Source organism: Manis javanica, chromosome 3 (genome assembly GCF_040802235.1).
Source record: "Manis javanica isolate MJ-LG chromosome 3, MJ_LKY, whole genome shotgun sequence".
Lineage (NCBI taxonomy): Eukaryota > Metazoa > Chordata > Mammalia > Pholidota > Manidae > Manis > Manis javanica.
Window position 1 is genome coordinate 5,013,184 of NC_133158.1, and position 14,711 is coordinate 5,027,894.

Sequence of the window (14,711 nt, forward strand, 5' to 3'; positions counted from 1 at the left end):
CTTATAAATATATGTGTGTGTCTATATATTATATATAATATTATATATATTATATATATATAACACACACATATATAATGTGTTATATATAATATTATATATAATATATATATTCCAACATAATTATTCTTCATGCTTTTCTTTTCTGGTTTCTGCCTTTTCAAAATTAGTCATCTGAGTTCAGGGATTAACTTCAGCCCTAAACCACAGGGATCTAGAGGTGGTTGAAGAATGTGCGTCCTTTGAAGGAGCCGTGTGCCGGGTGGGGACAGGAGGGAACGAGACCAAAAGAGACCAAGCTCTAGGGCTGGGCACAGAAATCTCCACTGTATTTGGAAATCAGAATGAGAGTTCAAGTCCACAGCATCGTAACACAAAAACAGAGGTTGTTCCTTTAAAGCTGAAAATCAGAACTTTTCCTGCAATCTGCAATTAGCCTGCTAACCCAAGGTAACATGCAGGCGAGTGTAGCTGTAGGGGGTCCCTGAGGAGCACCCCATGAGGGCAGATGGTGTCTGGTGTGAGCTATCTTCAGTAACTGGCTCTGGGGTCCTGAGCACATCTCCCATTGAGCCTCCTGGCGGGCTCTCTGCAAGGAGGTGATTGACCCCAGGAGGCTTCTTCCGACCCCACTAGTGGAGGGCTCTAATGTTTTCCAATGAAGTCTCATCAAATCATTTGAAATTCCTTAGTAGTCAACAGTATGACAGGCCTATTAATGCCTAATAAATTAGTTAATTGTCTGCAAGTGTGGCCCATTGGGGCCTGAACTTAATGGCTGGTGAATTCATAAGCACAGGCTCCAGGCAGCACGTGGGATCATGCTTCAGCTTCCCCTTATCTGAGAATTTGTGGGGGTTTTAAGTGCATGTTTCCTGGGTGGCCAGTGGAGATGTGAGCTGCCCAGATGTGGAGTGGAGGCTGCCCAGCTGAGGGGTGTTAGATGGGGGTGGACATGAGAAGCGAGGCTGGGCTCTGGGGGGGGCAGGAAGTCTGTAGGCTGCCTGGCTGGGAGGAGGGGCTCTAAGATCTTCAGGAACCAAGCCCAGGAACCCAGACTGATCACCTGTGAGAGCTCTGTCCTCCTGCCTTCCTCGTGGGGAGCTGCAACGCGGCCGGTCGTGGGGGAGGAAGGGCCCCTCTTACCCAGTGGTTCCTGCTCTTGCCCCACCAGGAATGAGCCTGCAGCGTCCCTGGGGCCTGGGGCCCGCTCGCCTGGGCTTGTTTGTCCTTGTCTGGCTTCCTGTGCCACAATCAGGCTGATTCGTCTGCCTCTGACGACTGGCCACACAGACACGCCTGCAACACAATGTCCCCTCGCCTCTGGTGGCAGCACACGCCCAGGGCTTGTGCCAGGCACCAGGGGTCCCTGGAGTGAAGAAGGCAGTGCTTGACAGTCAACGAAATGTCATCCCCTCTTCCCCCCTCCCCTGTTTCTCGGCCTTTTGGCAAAGGCTGGGTATGCCTTTCTGCCTAAAAACTCCCAGGAGTACAGAGAGGTGGCTCCATTGTAATGGAACCAGAGCTCGCTACTACAAAGCCTTTGGATGTGTTAGTCGGGCTCTTACTTAGTGCCCTTCCCCTGCGCTCACGCAAGCTGTAAGTCCTCGGACACCTGCAGCAGGGGTGGGTCTGGTCCTCGCTGCCTGATGCCAGGGTGTTGGCAGGGGGAGGCTGGTGCCCCATGCACCCCAGGGGGTCCCTGATGACAGTGGTTCCAGGAGCTTAGAGGGAAGCTCGAGGAGCTAACCCTTCCTTCCGTCACTCAGAGCTGGCAGATCTCAGCCAGTGCCAAGAACCAGACTTGAAAAGGCACCAGCTCAGGGGTAGGGAAAGGCCACTCGGCCTTATGGTCTCTGAGGGCAGCTGGGTAGGAGTCCAACTGGCCACACTCTCTCCTTCCAGGACTGGACTGTCCTGTTCTTGTTCAGCCTGTGAACTGCCTGTGGCCAAAATGAGGGTGTTCCTCAGAAAAGGATTTTGAGAAAGGATGCATTTTCTGTAGTAGGAAACTCACAGGGCCTGTGGAGAGGACTGCTCTGTTTCTCTAAATAGGTCACCCAGGAATCCTAAACTGTGCCTTTAGTTACTGCTTAGGGAGCGCTTCCCCAGCCAGTTTCTGTCTGCATGAAGTAGTGTTTTAGCCACATGGGATTGCGTGCAGATTAAATGCTCACTCCACCGAGCACAGTGCACTGGCGTGGTGTGCACGCGTGTGTGTGCAGCCCTCATGTGCTCACGGTTTGAATTCCAGCTCTCAGCGTGTCATGCAACGCCACCCCCTCTGCCCCTGCCATGTGCTGTGGAACATTCACACCCACTCGCTTGTTTGCTCTGTAACCCCTCACTTCTGAGGGCCAACCAGTAAGACCTTTCCCACTTTTATTTAACAGTAGTCCTAAAATCCTGCCCTTTCCCCGTCAGCTCCAGGACCCGGGCTGCATCAGCTTTTACACTTGTCAGTTGTCCGGGCCCGTCATTCATCCACACTTCCTCTCCTTCCCCGCAGACTGGAGACTTCTTTGGTGAGGTCGAGGGAGCTGTGATGAACAAACTGCTAACAATGGGCTCCTTCAAAAGGTAAGCGTCTGATGGTCCCCTGCGGCCCCCCAAAAAAGCTGGCCTAAATAAAATAAAACGAACCAAGGTCGAGTAAAGCGAGCCCAGACCCGACCCCTGGGCTGGTTTGCGCTTGTGTTCCCACCTCTGAAGATCTCGCTGAAATCCGACGCCTCTTGCATGACTGCCGAGTCTTGGAAACTCAGCCCACAATGAGTTTCCTGTTCACCCAGTGTGGAGTTTATTGGAGGCCAGTATTGCCGTCGGAGTCTGCACAGGAGCACGATCGTATCAGTCTCAAGCAAAGAGCTGCAAAGAAGCAGAAACGTTTTCAGCGGCCAAAAGGAGTGTATTTTGTCTCACATTGACAACCTGGGAAGCTTCTAGAAATCTGCAGCCCGGGGATGGCATGTGAGACTTAGAGACTTGGTGGTATTCTTTTAGAAAATCACCTGCAGGGTCTCAAAATCTGCTCTGGCATGGTGGTAAGTTGAAATCTGCTGCTGGAAGGAAACCCAGATGGTGCCAACGCCCACTGGTGACAAGCCAGAGCCAACCGGTTCGTGACAGCTCTCGTGACCTCAGTGAAGCCTGGGTGTGGGCAGCATCCTCACGGCTGTGCCCCTCCTGGGCAGGCGCAGCCTATGGGGGAAGCCGTCACCCCCACAAGAGCAGGGTGCCGGGAAGGTCCCCCAGGGGCCAACCTGCTCCCTTCCCTTGGCCTCCGAGGAAATGGCAATCTGGAAGTGGTGCTTTCCTGGGCACCGTGGCTGCTGTTAAACTCATAATAGCCAGAAATCCAAGGATGGGCCTCAGCCCACCTGTGAGAACCATTGCACGTGGCTGCCAGTGGGAAAGGCAAGTCTCTAATTTATGACTCCCCTGCAGCTGAATGGCCAGGAAGTGTTAGCTCAGGAAATCTCGGACTTTTAAACCAGTCAACAAGACCAACTGAGCGCCGTGCTGAAAGCAGGGAATTCAAAACTGATGACCCAATTTTTGAGATTCCAAAGCTTGTTTGTGCCAGAAGAGGGGAAAAAAAATGATATTAGGAGTTGGCGTGACTCCAGCCCTTCTGCAGCCCCTGACACGCTCCCCCTGCTCCCCGCCTGCCTGCAGCAGAGGGCTCACTCCTGCTTAGTCCCCTTTTGAAAAGTCAAGTGCAGCTTTTTGCCTTCTTACTGAGGCGTCCCTGTGCACATGCGTGAGCACTCAGGAGCCAGGCTTGGGTGGCTGCGGGGTTTTCTATGACTTGTTACAGCTTCCCAGGGATTTGCCTGCCGTCCAGGGCACCGTGAATTCTTTGTATCTCTATGTGGATGTGTGCATTTGTATTGTGTCAGCTTGTTTTCAACTTGGTGCAGTGGGGAGACGAAAATGAGAATGATCTCACACGTGTTTCTCATTTGAAAGCATATTTTTCAACCTCTTTAACTGAACCATTTTTTTCCTTTTCCCTCTGGGATATTTCTTCCCAACAGTTGGGTGGGGGAAAGAGAATGATGGTAGTGGAATTTTTAAATTCCTAGTCTTCTCCTTGATGTGGGTAAAGTAGGGTGAGCATGAATCTAGAACTTTCTCTTACTATGAGAGGAGCTGGGGTATTTGAGAACCGGGCAGGGCTGGGGCCTTTGCTCAGTTTTCACCGTGACTGGTGTCATCTGGGAGTGAGTCGACAACCCTCTGGGCCTTGAAGGGGCCCCTCACCAGGGCCAGCAGTGCAATGAGGGCTTGGGTTGCAGAGTCAGATGGACTGCGTCCAGATCCGGGCTCTGACAGTCACTAGCTGCATGCCTTAGACTCAGTCAGGTCACCTCTCCAGCTTTGGTTTCCTTCCGTGGAAAATGAAGAGGATCATAATAATCACTTCCATGGGTTGCTGTCAGAGTTAATGAGACAATGAAGCATAAAGTGCCCCCACGGTGCCTGGCATGTATTAAGGAGTCAGTAATTGCTGCTGCCGTGAGCTTTGTTGCCGGGGTCCCTGCTCAGCCTTGGCATTTCCTGCGCCGGGCAGCAGGTGGCGCTTCTCCTGCGTGCACACATCTTGTGATGCCTGGTGAGGGGGTCTCTGGGGCTGGGGACCTGCAGTCCTTGGGACAGACATCCGCTGCCTTTGCCCTTCCCGGCATGCATTGTTCCCTCGGACTGTAATGAGGACAGTCCTTTCATTCAGAGAAGATGTGTGTTTCAGAAGCCCTGAACGGATGTGGCCGAAACTGACCCAGGGCGCTCTGAGACAGCGACCGTGCCTTGTGCTACGTTGAACCTACCCCCCCACACAGTGAAGCGTGGTTGGCATGAACCTAGAATCCACAGTTCTGCACGCAGGCTGAGTTGCTTTGGCGACATGATTGAGCCCAGGTGAAGCTCAGGATCGCCTCCGCGAGCTGACCTCTTATTTTCGGCATCTTGAACAGAGCCAGGATGGCGTAGAGTTTCTTGATTTGATCTGCTTATATCCAGTCATAAAGAAGTGGCTCTCATATACAAGAACACTACAAACCGTCTTCTCCAGGAAGACAGAGCTGCATAAAGAACACCGTCAACCTCTATCAGGCTCCCTTTTCGTCTCCCGGTCCACATTTGCTACCTCTGTCTCTAAAGCAACATTGCCTCTGAGTATCTCTGGACTCCCCAAGGCAGTGGACCGTCTCCAGGGTTGTTTGGCCATTTACCTGGTGACCTGCTGGCCTTTCTTTGTAGCAGTGCCATTGGAGGGAAAAAGCATCTACAATGCCTTGTGGAAGGAAGGGAAGCCGTTGGCTTATGCGAACTAATTACCAACTTAAGGGAGCACCTGGTACATCTTACCTCCTGCACCCTTTCCAACAGCTCTGTGAGGACCAGCCGCATAATTTGCAGGGCTCAGTGCAAAATGAAAACCTGGGGCCCCGTGTTCACAAAGTATTAAGAATTTCAAGACAGTGACAGCAGAGCATTAAGCAAACATGAGGCCCTCCCAAGGGGAGTGTTCTGTGTAATTACCTGGGCTACATGCTTATGAAGCAGCCCTGAGTATAAATATACCCATTTTACAGGTGGAAATACTAAAACAAGGTTAAGAACTTGCCCTAAGTCTCTGTGTAACAGAGCTGGATTTAAACATCCTGCAGTCTGAGCCCAGAGAGAATTTTCTGGCTTCCGCCCTCTACCTGGTTCTGTGTGCGAGAGCTTCGTGTGTGCTTGGGGCTGCCTCTAGTTTTGTTAGAGAGGTGAAGGATCCCTGAGGAAGATGTGGGCAAGGAGAGCTTTCAGGATGGGAGGCCAGCTGGGTGGGGACATGGGCGCACCTTCTTTTTGCTCAAGGCGATGATCATGAAGCCAGGCCATGGTCCCAGGCTCATGGTGTGTTCTCACTGGAACACCACGTGCCTGCTCAGCTTTTTGGTTTCAAACAGAAAACTTCCAACACTTCTTCACTCACACCTTGGAAAGTCAGGGGACTCTCTGAGATGGGCCTCCCTTAGGGCTTTGCATTTTAGCTGCTTCTCTTCTTCCCTTAAGGCTGCGTCTGGGGAAGGGCCTTGCAGGCATGTCTCCCAGCACCCACGCTCTGTGGCTTTTCCTGCTGTCATGGGTGGGGGCATCGCTCCTCTTACAACTACTAGCAGAAAATCTGGTTTTGAAAATTTGTTTTAGAAGTCATTTATACATCCCCTCCCTGACTTTGTTGCCCCCAGTGACACAAATTCAATGTCAAATACCCGGGAGAAGGAGAAACAGTAGGGAGCCAGTCGTGAGAAGGTCTTGGAGGTTCCTTCCAGAGCCCGTCTGGGACACCAGCGTGCTGCGACAGGCAGACCCCAGGCTGAGCACCACCGTCCCCACCGTAAGGCCTTGCACAGCCTCCATTTCTTCCTCAGTGACATACGGAGCTCAGGGGTTTGTGTGAGCATCCCTAAGACAAGATACCCGAACAGGCTTTGTAACTTGCAAAGCTCTTGCAAACAGGGGGCAATATTAGCTCTCTGATAAGAGCTCCAAGTGTCTGAACTTTTTTGTTTGTTTGTTTTCTCCCTTAAAAAAAAAAAAAATCACTAATAGACCCCAGAAGATGATTACCACCCAGCAGTTACCTCCACGGCACAGCCTTGGGTTGGCCGGTGGGCCTGGAGAGCTCTGAATGCATGCTTACGCTTGCGCTGTACCCCGAGAGATCTGTATTAAATTCACCTGGGGTTGGAACCCAGGCGTTCGTGCCCCTTAAAAGCACCCCCGCCATTCCCTTGTGCAGCTAGGGTCAAGGAACACCAAGTGAAAAGCCCCAAGGTGCCGGTCTGGGTGCTGTCCATGTCGGGTTGTCTGACCCTGGGCAACTTTAACTCCCTGAATTTCAGTTTTCTCTGCAGGAAAATAGAACTCGAGGACTTATTCATGTACCTTCAAGGGGGGGCTCCGTGGAATAATGCATGCTTTCACAAGACATCGTTGTGCTCTCAGTCAAGGGGTCTTCTCTTGTTCTCTGAGGATCAAATTAAGCTCGGGCGAGGAAAAAGCAGTGGGGTACACCTAGCCTTAGGCTCACAGAGAACTGGGGCTGCCTGCTAATAATTTGTTTCTGCTTTGGGAGCTCCTGGTAGTTCCCGTCTCTCTTGGCTGGGTCTTTTCTGTTTTGTTGCATTTGTTTTATGTGTTTGGGGCCACATGCCTGAGCTTTCACCCCTCCAAGGCCATTCATATTTTCCCCATGGAGCCTGGCAAATATCCTCCACACCTCGCCCCACAAACAATCATTAACATAGTTGACTTGTGCAGAATTCCCAGTGGCAGCTCCTTGTGCCCTTTAAATTGCCCTTCTAAAAAGGTGACATATCAAGGCTGGATTCAAGGTAGAATCCAAGGCTTGGACCATTTCTACTCCTGTGTCTATATGATGGAAATGCGTTGGCTTGGTGGCAGGGACTGGAGCACTCCTTGTCCTTGGAAATCATGTTACATTTCAGCAAATGCCCTGGCGCTGGAGTCTAGAGTGTGTTAAAGGACAAGTCTGTTATGTATGGATGGCTGGTCTCTAATGCGGACTGCCCCACCCATGTCTAATACTCAACAATTCATGAAACGATTGTAATGGCTTCTCAGCTTCCTGCTGGCCTGACCATTGCCACAGAAGTGTGCTCCGTCAGAGGTGGTGTCGTAGGGAACCAGAAGACGGATTCGCTCGGACAGGTGTGTTTCTGAATCAAACTTTCTGGAATGCAGAAACGTGGAGATGCCAGCGGACCACTGTTTAAAATCCTAAAGCTGCTGTTTGAGCATCCCCAATGCCAGCAACAGCTACTCTCACCTCCGTCATATCGGCAGCGTGTCTCAATGCCTGAATACCAGCTACAGGCCGAGCGTTATTCCAGGCAGTTCACCTGCATTGCCTTCACTGATCACCATAAAAACTCCACGAATAACCACTATCAGGACTTCCATTTCACAAAAAAGGAACTGAAAGTGGAGGCTGTTGGCATTTGAATAACTTGTCCAAGTTCACCCATAGCGGTGAGTGGGGGAGATGGGATTGGAACTCATGTCTCTTGGATTCCAAATCGCACACCATGTTTACCTAATCACTCTTCATCTTTTCCCAGAGCTGGAGCAGAGATATTTGTTCACAGCAGTGCTCATTTTGCTTTAAAAATAGGAAAAGAAATTTTCTCAGTCAAACTGGGGAGTCCAGGGTATCAGTTAGTAATTGGTTCTCTTAGGAATAATAGGAAATTCCAAAATAACAAGGGATAAAGAACACGGGAGTATTTTTCTCTTTTGTATGAAGGAAGTCTGAAAATACTACTTTGAGGGGCCTCATGCTGTCCTCATGGACCTAGGAACAGATCCTTTTTTCTCGACCTTTCTCCAGGCTGGTTTTGGAACTCAAGGTCACTTCATGACCCAAGATAGCCGCTGAGCTGTTGCTGTCATATCTGCAGCCTAGGCTGGTAGAAGGGACGATTCAGGGAGATCCAAAAGGCCAAGTAAAAATTCTTTATGAAAACTTAATTTAATAAATACATTTTATTTATTGAAGTGTTTACTCCCACACAATACTTCAGCTTAATCACATGGTCTCACCTAGCTGCAAAGGCATCTGGGAAATTTGCATATCGAGAAGTCAGGGCTGCGCTCAGCAGAAAAGGAGAATGGCCACTGAGAGACTATGATAGTCTCTGCCGCATCCAGCATGTGCCACCTGGCTTTAGACACCCCAAGTCCTCTAAATACTGAATGTGGCTTCTTGTGATACTCACTTTGAAAATCCAGAGATGAGACTGGGGGAATCTCAACTCCTAGATTCCCTCACAGCCTCCGGGCCCAGGGCAGTCCTGAACACAAACAGAGCCACATCTAATCACCTGTACGTGATGCCTGACCCCAGACAGCGAAAGTGGAAACACTCAGTAATACCCACTGGCATTAACCAGTAACAATAATACCAGCCAAGCCACCACACCTACAGACTGACCCGCGGAGCCTCAGGTACGTGTCTGCACAGCGCTGAGTGCACATCGTGGTGCAGCTGTTGTGGAATGTAGATACGGATTCTCGAGCTTGGCAGAGCCCGAAGAGGCTCCCCCATCATCCAAGGATCTTGCCCCAAATGGCTTTTGCTCTAACTCAATCCCCAAGCAAAATTCAGCTGTTTCCTTCTATTTTTTTACTCAATGAGGCAAAGAAATGTTATCTTTTCTGTATGGGATTAATCGTGATTCCCCTTTTCTCCTTCAGTTTAACAAGTAAGGCTAATTTTCACGGAAGGGGCAGGTGAATGGGCAGAGCAGCGGCCGGCCAGGTGCACGTCTGGGTGCCCATGGATGCTGTCCTCTGCCCCAGGATTGAGGCAGATGCTGCCGGGAGAGGGGTCCTCTACTAGCAGGGGGCGCCCTGGTGATTCTAATGCTGGACGCCGCTGGGTCCCCCAAGGACCACATTCGGAGGGCTCTCTGTTCCCGGGTCAGGAACTCATTCATTCATCAAATCCCTGCTGCCTTCCAGGAAGACCGGAAATTCCATTCATCCTTGAGGTTTGCAGGTGACATCATCTCTCTAGTAGGTGAGTGAAGGAGGCACTCTGCATTCATGGGCTAAAACTGCCAGGGACAATCCTGCAGACCGGGGGCTTGAACGGACATGTATTTCCTCACAGTGCTGGAGGCCGGCAGTCTGAGATCAAGGTGTCAGGAGATGGGGCTTCCCCGGAGGCCCACCACCGTGGCTTTCGGACAGACCCTCCTCCCTGCCTCTTCTTGTGTCCGAATCGCCTCTACAAGGACTCAGCCACTTTGGATTGGAGCCCATGCAAAGGGCCTCACTTTACCTTAATCACTGCTTTAAAGGTCATATTTCCAAATATAGCCACATTCTGGAACTTCACAGCATATGGGTTTTGAGGGACATGATTCATCTCCTAACGCGCCCCAGATGGGCCCGGGCTGGTACTGGGCTCTGGCAGGACAAGCTGGCTTGGGACTCCCAGTTCCTCCCTGCAGGGCACAAGGCCAAGCCAAGAGGAGAAACGGGCACAGAAGAAATCATTAGAAGCGGGCTGCATCGCACTCTAGGATTCATGGCTCTCCATGCTGGCTGCATATTAGATTTCACCAGGGAGCTTAAAGAAATAACAGATACCAGGTGCCCCACCCCCACTCCAACCAATGACATCCTGGGGTCAAGGGGTTGATGCCCAGCATGTATATAAATTTTTTGGAGTTCCGCAGCTGATTCTAAGGGGCAGGTGGGGCTGAGAGTCACTGTTTTCAGCAAATGCCAACCTCCGTGCTCACAAGTGGCCTCAGGAATTAAGTGTAAGTGTCCATCCCATTTTCCAGGTTGTCCTTCTGAGACCCATGCCCATGAGACCTTTAAGGAGCAGGACAACCCTCAGGAATCCATGCTTGGGAAGGAGTTTAAATGCACAGCTTCAAAGAACAGGAGACCTAAACTGAAATCCCAGCCTCTCCACTTAGTTATAACCTTGGAGCAGGTGTCACCTTCGGAGCCCTACTTTCTTGGCTTGGAAAATGTATGCCCCTGGCACTGAAGACCATGCCTACACGGGCTGGCAGAGGCTTGACTGATGCTTCTACTATTACTGCTTCTATTACCTGGTGAGATGCCCACATGCTCGGGGGCTACAACTTTGCTCCTTTTTATGTTCCATTGTCAGCACCTGTTGATGAAAAGCACCTGGTGCTAATAGACCCTCTGCTTCATCTATAGAATGAGGGAGGCTCCTTTTTCAAGGCTCCTGGCTCAGGGTTCTGCCTACCCTGTGTGCTGGCCACCTGCCGCTGCAGCCACCTGGCGCTTGTTCTCTGCTAATGCCGCACGTTCACCAATTAGATGCACTTTAGAGATCGCGGGCAGAGGTCACAAAGGCAGCATGGCCGGCCCACGTGAACTACCTCTGCTAGGTTTGTGCTGAGATCTTTAAGACCAGGGTGGTTTCTCTGAGAAGCTGCCGTGGGACGGTGTGGTGACTGATGCAGAGAGGAGAAAGCACACTTTTTGGACCTTCTCTTAGCAGTCGGATCATCAGACAGAGCTTTTCACTCTCCTGGCTTTCTGCAGTGGACACACAAGTAAGGCTTCCCGGGACAAGCCCTTTGTTACAATGTCCTTCGTTCCTGCTCCCGGCCCCGTCAGGGAACACATTTTACAGCTCGACAAAGAATACGTATTTTTACATGCTACCCTAGTAAGTCACTTTGCTTCTCATACTTCTAGATTCAAAATTGCTTAAATACATCCCACAGTGGGTGTCGATGTCAAATGCCTCCCTGTCCTGTTTTTAGGGCTGTTTGTGAACATTAAGCTGTTTCTAGATTGCTCTCAAGGCAAATTAGGCAGCCAAGGTGAGCTAATTCAATGAGGCATTGCAGGTAAAGGGCCTGGCCTCCTGGGCACACAGAGGTGTTTAATAAATGCTGGTCTCCCTGCTTACGAACACCCCTAAAGTAGCTGGACTCATGCCTTTGAACTTCTGATTCTTAGAAGAAATACTTTCCTTGGCTGTGATTTTTGTGCAGTTGGGAAGAGCAGAAGCAGCAAAATGGCTTTAAAGTCAGAATGTCCTGGGCCTCTCCCCAGTGTGGGGCACAGAGGGGTGTCCAGGCTTATTTGGCTCACTCTGAGGTTCTTCTTCAGAGAACCCCATCTGCCTTCTGTCAAAGTTTCAGAGACCCGTTTGGGTGGCACAGAGATGCTGATGATAAGGTCCTGGGGCAAGTGGCTTGGCGGTGATGTCACGGGGATTTGGGCATGTTATCTGTAATAATAACCAGTCTTGGGCTGGGCACAAAGCTTGGGGCTTATTTTAGAGCCAAATGAAAGCAAGGCGATTATCATATTCCTCAACTATCATCAGCTAAGCAGTACAGGTAAGCCACAAAATGGAGTTATTTAAGACAGTAACAAAGTCACTTGAAAAGGGGGTGATAATCTGGAAGTCTCTCTTTCTGCAACATCTAGTTAAAGCTGTCTAAGTGTGGAGACGACAGGGCAGGCTTGGTTTGTAACCTCTTGAATGGCAATCAGATTGGAAAGCTTCCTTGTGAAATTAAAGGCAGGGGCCCTGGTCTGGAGGCTGCCCCAGAGCGGCTGAGTTTGACCCCAGCATGTAACCTGGAGCCTTTGGGAAGGATCCCAGGAGAATCCTGCGCTTCCTGCCCCCTGTCCATTGAGCACTTACCCTGGCAAGGGGCACTCACCAGCCCCACCAGCCAGTCCTGCCTGGCCCGGTGACCCCACCCCTCCATGGAAGCCCCTCAGTGTGGGCTGAAAGTTAGTTCTGGTTATGTGACCTTATGTGGGCAGCATTTTCTGTGTCAGTCCAGTAAGACTCTGGGACGGGGCCCGGGGCTCAGTCTAGACATTCCTAGACTCCGCCAGAGCTTGGGACTGAGCCCGAGGCGGGGGAGGTGAATTCAGCTTGACCCCCGTCTAATTCGGGCTCTGCTCTTCCTACACGTGTGAATTGGGCACTTACTCAGGCTGGCCGAGGCTTGGTTTGGCCCTCTGTGAAGTGGGGATGGATAGAATCCATCCAGTAGGAACATAACTGAAAGAACACCTTGCCCACAGTTGCTCAGTAGAGCTCAGGGGACACCAGCTGTCGTCATCCTGGCTGTGGGCTATGAAGCCTGTGGACAGAGGTCCCCATCTCCTCTTGACACCCCTGGCATGGCTTCTGAGGCTGTCTGGTACTGCAGTGACCAGTGTGAATTTTATGCTGCATCATGTGGGCCTGTGAGCTGCGAAAACCAGGAGGCCTGCTCATCCTCCAGCCAGCTGGGGAAAGGTTGAGTCAATTCCCACTGCATTAACCACCACCCCCATTAATAATGGCCGTGAAAGCCAGACTAATAAATTAAAACAGCAGCTACAGGCCTGCCTTCCGCTGAATGCTTCCTCTGTAGGAGATGCCGCGCTAAATGCAACCCACAGATGACCTCACCAACTCCTCACGACCACCCTATAAGGTAGCCAGTCCTCTCACCACCTTACAGATGAAGAAACTGACGCACCAAGAGGATTAAACAAAAAAATTGCTTTAAGAGCCCCAACTCCAAAAAGCACATTAGGCCTTCTGGTGTAAGGATCTTGCTAGCGTACTATGTAGTATATTCAGCAGACCTCCCCATGCCTGATTATTTACATTCAGGACATGTCTGAGTCCTTTCTTAAGTGAGAAAATGAAGCCTCAGAAGAGGGTAGACAGTCTTCTCAAGATTGCACTCCACCTGTGCCTCCCCCACCCTCCGCCCCCAGGGTCTGGCCCAGGTGCCGGGAATGACGGAGCTGTCTTCTACACAGTTGTCCTGTCTGCTGAGACAGAGCTGGGCACTCGGAAAAGGACGAAGCCAGTAACAGTTCTTGCCAAATCCTGGAAAGCCCTTCTGGGGGCACCTGCAGAAATCCCCTGGCCACAGAGGAGACTGCAGTGGGGTGGGCCGGCCGGGCACCAGCGGGAGTTGCCCACTGTGGTGTGTGCTTGGTCCTGCGGGTGGGAGAGCCAGCTGTGTCCAGGAGGAGCTCGCCCCGGGGCTCCCCTGAGCCAGGTGGTCGGGCACGTCACAGGCTTCATGTCTGTCTCAACAAACTCAGGCTCTGCTGTATCTGCTCTAAGGCGATAAGCCGGAGGACTAGGACCAGAAGCAGCATTCTGAAGGGGAGGAGGCCTGTGCGACCTGCTGGGAGAATGTGTGGTCCCTGGTGCCCGCACGGGCTTTGCTGCCAAAGATGCCTTTGTGCTGCTGGGCAGGAGCTGGATTCCACCTTGGTTTGGACGAGTGGCCGGCTTCCTACCTGGTACAGAGAGATTGCTCTCGGCTTAATCCTCGTGTGTTAGAACTAAGTCACCACACTGTCAGGGGCGGGGGTGGGGGGGAGGGAGTTGCCCTGTGCCCACTCTGCAGTTGACCTCTTCACACTCAGCTGTGCCATCAGCTATTCAAGACTGAGGCAACCCGGCAAGGCATCGTGCACCCCACTTTGTCAGACAAGCACCTGGCCCGGGCAGGGTGCTGTGCTAGCAGCTGGGGAGGCATGAAAACTCTACCAGCGGATCTGCCATGAACTGCTGTCCGGGACTCACGCCCAGCTCAGCTCCACACAAAGCACCATCCTGCTCTAGAAAGGATCTCCTGTGGGGAGAATCCCTTTCAGTCATTTGCAAATTCATGTGCCACAGCGTGTAACCCATTCAACAGCAGCTGTTAGGACACTCCGGCTGGACTGGACGTCTGTCCGTGGGGCGGCGGGAGCAGCGGGTAGCGACCCAGCAGGTAGGGCGGGATGCAATCCTCTCCAGGATGCTGGGTTGACTTGCTGTCAGAAACCACCATTCTCCTTTACTTTGTAACATTGTTGGGGAATTAAAATACCTGGAACAATTATAAAGGAAAACACCTTGGCATCCGAGTAAAGGTCATGGACTGAGAGGTTTATTTTCATCACCGATGGGGGAAGAATGCTCTTGTTCCATCAACTGCACTGTCTTCAGAGGTAGGAACACGCTCAGCATCGTGGTGGTGGTGGGAGGGGGGTGGGAATCACAAGCACTGAGCCAGCAGATGCCCAGCACATTGTCCAAGGGCCGGTGTGTCTAGGTCACTAGGTCGCTGGGAAAGCACTAGCGCTTCACTGAGGCAGGGTCCAGCCTCCTC

The 14,711-nt window shown here is 51.5% G+C and overlaps 1 protein-coding gene across 7 annotated transcripts in view; it reads left to right on the forward strand.

Moving 5' to 3' along the window:
* Positions 1-14,711, forward strand: part of CACNA2D3 (calcium voltage-gated channel auxiliary subunit alpha2delta 3) — a 699,185-nt gene that overhangs the window by 633,386 nt on the left and 51,088 nt on the right. For all 7 annotated transcript variants that reach the window (XM_073230729.1, XM_073230727.1, XM_073230728.1 and 4 more), the window contains one exon: positions 2,510-2,580. In XM_073230729.1, the coding sequence (XP_073086830.1) occupies positions 2,510-2,580 (71 nt within the window). The remainder of the gene's footprint in view (positions 1-2,509; positions 2,581-14,711) is intronic.